Here is a 4,725-nt window from a genome sequence, read left to right as displayed (position 1 = left end):
CCCTGTGCAGTGACATATGGCAAAATTTTCAGCTAATAGCCTAGCAGGAACTGGGGGCTGAATGTTCATATAACCATAACGGTCAGATGCTGTTCTGCATATTTTTATTTATAACTAGAGCTCATGATAGTTATAAGGAGAAGGGGAGCAAAGTAAAATTTTATGGCTATCTGCCTTAAAATATTTGTAAAAAGCCCAATTCTCCCAAACCATAAAATACAATATCCCTTAGGAGAACCTGTTAGTACATCTTAGCGCTGCTGCCGAACAGAGTTTTCACAAAGGCATCGACAGGAAAAATACAGCTAAGCCCTCATCCAGCTGCACCCTCCGCACGACGGGGTTATTCATCCTCCCGCTTTGCCCTGACTGCTTTTTTGGTGTTTGTTTTGATGCGGCAGGGAATAACTGGCATCTTCTTCGTGGGACTTCAAAAATGTTTCATCAAAACCCAGACTAAAGTCCTACCTGAGATGACAGAGGCCAAGATCCCCGAGCTCGAGGTAGGTGAATTAAACAGGACACCCCTCTGCCCCCGGTGAAACCCAGCCCTGCCCCACCGCCCTCCCGTCTGCTCCAGCCTTCCTGGAGACTCCGCAATAAAGAAATAAGGAGTTGTGATTGCTTCATAAAATGATCTTATTTCAGAGGATTGCTTCTAAAAACAAGAAGTGGAAAGAGACGGGATTAGGCAGCCGGCAGACAAAAACCTCTCGGCACAATACCGGAGATCAAGAACAATAATCCTGTTGTAGTCAAAAGGTCGCAAGGCAGCTCACTGGCGCAGAGCCAGGGAGCGGGGAAGCAGCCGGCCCCGTGGCAGGGTACCCAACACCAGAGGTCAGGTGCCCAGCTTCAGCTCACTCACCCACTGGCCAGCACACGAAATTGGGTGGGGGGCTCAGCCAACCCCCATGTGGTTTTGTCCCTCACAGGTTTACGACATGGAGCACACGTTCTTCAGCCACGGTGAGAAGAAGAAGATTGTGATGGAGATTGACCCCCTGGCCAGGACAGAGACCTTCAGGAGCGGGAATGGCAGCGAGGAAATCCTGGAGATCCATGACTTCAAAAATGTGAGTGTAGCAGGGTTTGTCCCCGGGAGGCTGCCTGCCCTCTTGCAGCAGGACCAAGAAGATCCCTTAGGACACCACTGGGTCTCTGGAACAAGACCTGGGATGATGAGGGAGAGCAATGCCCATACGCAGACTCCCTAAAGACCCTCTCAAAGGAAAGGAGATGTGTATCTACATAAGCTTCCACCAGTACTTAATAGTGGCGTGGTTCAGTTCCAATGAAACACATCTTAAAAGCAAGACCTAGTTATTGGATTTACCCTTGCAAAGGAACGCAATCATCATAAATCTATCCAAGCCCGGTACATTTGTCTGTCTGGAGAGCATTAAAACCTCGTGACAATGTTGTAGGCTCTCTCTGAAACCTATGGGAAATACCCTGTGCAGTGACATATGGCAATATTTTCAGCTAATAGCCTAGCAGGAACTGGGGGCTGAATGTTCATATAACCATAACGGTCAGATGCTGTTCTGCATATTTTTATTTATAACTAGAGCTCATGATAGTTATAAGGAGAAGGGGAGCAAAGTAAAATTTTATGGCTATCTGCCTTAAAATATTTGTAAAAAGCCCAATTCTCCCAAACCATAAAATACAATATCCCTTAGGAGAACCTGTTAGTACATCTTAGCGCTGCTGCCGAACAGAGTTTTCACAAAGGCATCGACAGGAAAAATACAGCTAAGCCCTCATCCAGCTGCACCCTCCGCACGACGGGGTTATTCATCCTCCCGCTTTGCCCTGACTGCTTTTTTGGTGTTTGTTTTGATGCGGCAGGGAATAACTGGCATCTTCTTCGTGGGACTTCAAAAATGTTTCATCAAAACCCAGACTAAAGTCCTACCTGAGATGACAGAGGCCAAGATCCCCGAGCTCGAGGTAGGTGAATTAAACAGGACACCCCTCTGCCCCCGGTGAAACCCAGCCCTGCCCCACCGCCCTCCCGTCTGCTCCAGCCTTCCTGGAGACTCCGCAATAAAGAAATAAGGAGTTGTGATTGCTTCATAAAATGATCTTATTTCAGAGGATTGCTTCTAAAAACAAGAAGTGGAAAGAGACGGGATTAGGCAGCCGGCAGACAAAAACCTCTCGGCACAATACCGGAGATCAAGAACAATAATCCTGTTGTAGTCAAAAGGTCGCAAGGCAGCTCAGGATTAGCAAGCACCAAAAAGTCAATCAAATTGTTTTCTCCAAGATTTGAGCCTCATGTTCTCAAGCAGAATGAGGCAGAAGTAATGAATTTAAAAGAGCAACCGTGTTTAAGAAATGCAATTTGAGAAAGCTCTTGGCGTACAGCCCTGGGAGGTGGGAAGCGCCGGGCTGGGGCCACCTTTCTGTCCTGCCCAGACCCTCCTCCCACCCATGTGCCTGATTGCTTCTCACACCCGTTTCGCTTTTGCCCACCACCTCCTGCTGCAAGGAGGCGCACGCTTTGCACGCTGCATGGCAAAAGTGCCTGACTCCATATTTTAAGCCCTCCCTGACAGCGTAACCTGGGGTGATGGCTCAGTCCCTTGAAAGCAGTCATCCCCTGTCCCCGTCCCCATCCCCGAGGCCCCGGCGGTGGCACAGCCCTCCCGCCTCCCCGTTTGCAAGGTGATGGGGGTTAGCAGTTTAAGTCCCCCCCCGCAAGGAAGCTGTTGCAGATAAAACACCAGCAGGACACGTCTTTGAAACGAAGCGTGTGCAGAAACATTTCCCTGAATCATGACCCAAATTCCCAGACACTGGTTCTTTGATTATGCCATAAGAAGCTAATAGATCTTTTCGGCTACCGTCGTAAAAGGGATATGACTTCCCAGTCTTTAGCAGAACATTGCCCCAGGTAGAGAGCTGAAATGTAGAACCCAATGAGATAAATGTAGATTTAAAATCTAGTCATCTCTTCCCAGAGCCCGCGCGCTGCCAGGTCCTTCAGGCAGCACCTCCCCAACCCCACAGCTTTCACCAGAGACTCTGAAAATAACTCAGACTGGGTCAGGTTGTCTTAGCTCTTTCCGAAGACTTCCCAAAGCCATAAGGAAAAACTCTATAAAAGAGAAATACAGCTCTAGATGCCTTCTGGAGAGAAAAATGCCATTTGCCAACTTGCTCTATGGGCTACCACCACCAACATACACAACGTTGCCTTGGCAGATAGCTCAGCGCAGACCCATCCAATAATCTTTATATATCTCTCTCCTTAAGCACCTGCCAAAACACACCATGGACTAATGCAACGGCAGAGACGGGTAGTATAAATTACAGAATACGGTCGTGCAAAGAATTTCTGTGAGGAATAAATTAAAGTGTTCGATCACAAAATCAGTAGCAGAAGGAGAGAGAAATTAAGTAGTAAGAGCAAAGCAGAGAGGAGATGTTTTAATCTTGGGTTTTAAATGAGCTGGGGTGCTCCAGAAGGCTCTTCCAGATGGCGGGGACCGCACAGGAGAAGGCTCTTGTAGCATAATGAACGGAGGGAGGAGAGAGCAGGGTGGTGTTGGCTTGTGATGGGGTCCCTCCATGAGGACCAGCAGGGCGTTGCATGTGCGCCCGGCGGGCAGCCCGGTCCTGGGGCGAAGGCGAAGTCCAGCTCCTCGCTGGGAGGAGAGGGGTGCCTCCAGGTAAGCCAAGGGGAGAGGATGTCTCACCACGCCAGGGTGACATCTCGCTTTTCTTCCAGGGAGAAGAAATCACAACCACCTACTTGGACCAGTCCATGGTCTGGGTGCCTGGGGAAAAGCCCATTCAGAACAAGGAGTTCCTGAAGAGCTCCAAAATTTTTGACATCTGCAGGAACGTGACCATTTACTGGATCCACCCCACGCCGATAGCAGGTACAAAGAGCCATCTCCTCCCCAAAGTGCCCGTGAGCCCCCTCGATGGGAGCAGCCCCACCACCCACCCATGTCCCCTCTGCCACGTGCCCCAGCGCAGCACGGTGGGAACCCATTTCCACAGTCTCCCTGTACATCTCAAACACGAACACAATGTTGGCCACAACCATGAGAGAACACGGCCAATGCAATAGCAAGGGCCAAAGTTTCTCTCTGCAAAGCACTGGTCTCTGCTGGCTGCCCACCACCCCGGGCTTTGCAGAGCGGCCACCCTCCTCATAACAAGGCAAAAAAAAAACCCCAAACCCTTTCTACCTGCGAAGAAGCCAGTGCTGCTGGAAATTGGGACGCCTAAATTCTCGTCACCACATGAGCATGAGAGCATGAGCAGACATCTGCATCTCAATCACACAACAGGGTTGCCACCTCCAGCTGCTCGGTACACAGCCCTTGCAGAGGTTGCGGCCTCTCAGATCCGCCGGTGTGATTACCTGCTCTCCCTAACCCACTTCTATCCAAATGAGATAGTTCAAACCCCCTACTGAGAAAGCTCCCTCCACTCTGCAGCCGCAGAGGCGCATCTCACCCCCCACGGGGACCAGTCTGCTCGCAGCCATCGATGGTCCTGGGAGCGAGCAGCCGTCAGAGACCCCCGATGCAGAGGGAGGATGCTGTCCCTGGCTACTGTCCCCCTCCTGCTTCCTCGGTCCCTGCTGTTACAACCCTGCTGCAAAGAAAATTAGTGTCACTGGGGGGCTTACCTAAGCCACCAACAGGTGCTGTAGCTGGGTATTAGAATAGAATAGAATAGAATAGAATAGAATAGAAT

The 4,725-nt window shown here is 50.2% G+C and overlaps 1 protein-coding gene across 1 annotated transcript in view; it reads left to right on the top strand.

The window, feature by feature from the left end:
* Positions 1 to 4,725, top strand: part of TNMD (tenomodulin) — a 13,845-nt gene that overhangs the window by 5,317 nt on the left and 3,803 nt on the right. Inside the window, exons 4-5 of the mRNA XM_009642987.1 lie at positions 402 to 503; positions 3,743 to 3,896. Coding sequence (XP_009641282.1) covers positions 402 to 503; positions 3,743 to 3,896 — 256 coding nt within the window. The remainder of the gene's footprint in view (positions 1 to 401; positions 504 to 3,742; positions 3,897 to 4,725) is intronic.

Source organism: Egretta garzetta, unplaced genomic scaffold (genome assembly GCF_000687185.1).
Source record: "Egretta garzetta isolate BGI_Z169 unplaced genomic scaffold, ASM68718v1 scaffold220, whole genome shotgun sequence".
Taxonomy (NCBI): Eukaryota; Metazoa; Chordata; class Aves; order Pelecaniformes; family Ardeidae; genus Egretta; species Egretta garzetta.
The sequence above is the reverse complement of the archived record's forward strand: the minus strand, read 5'-3'. Positions and strand labels throughout refer to the sequence as shown.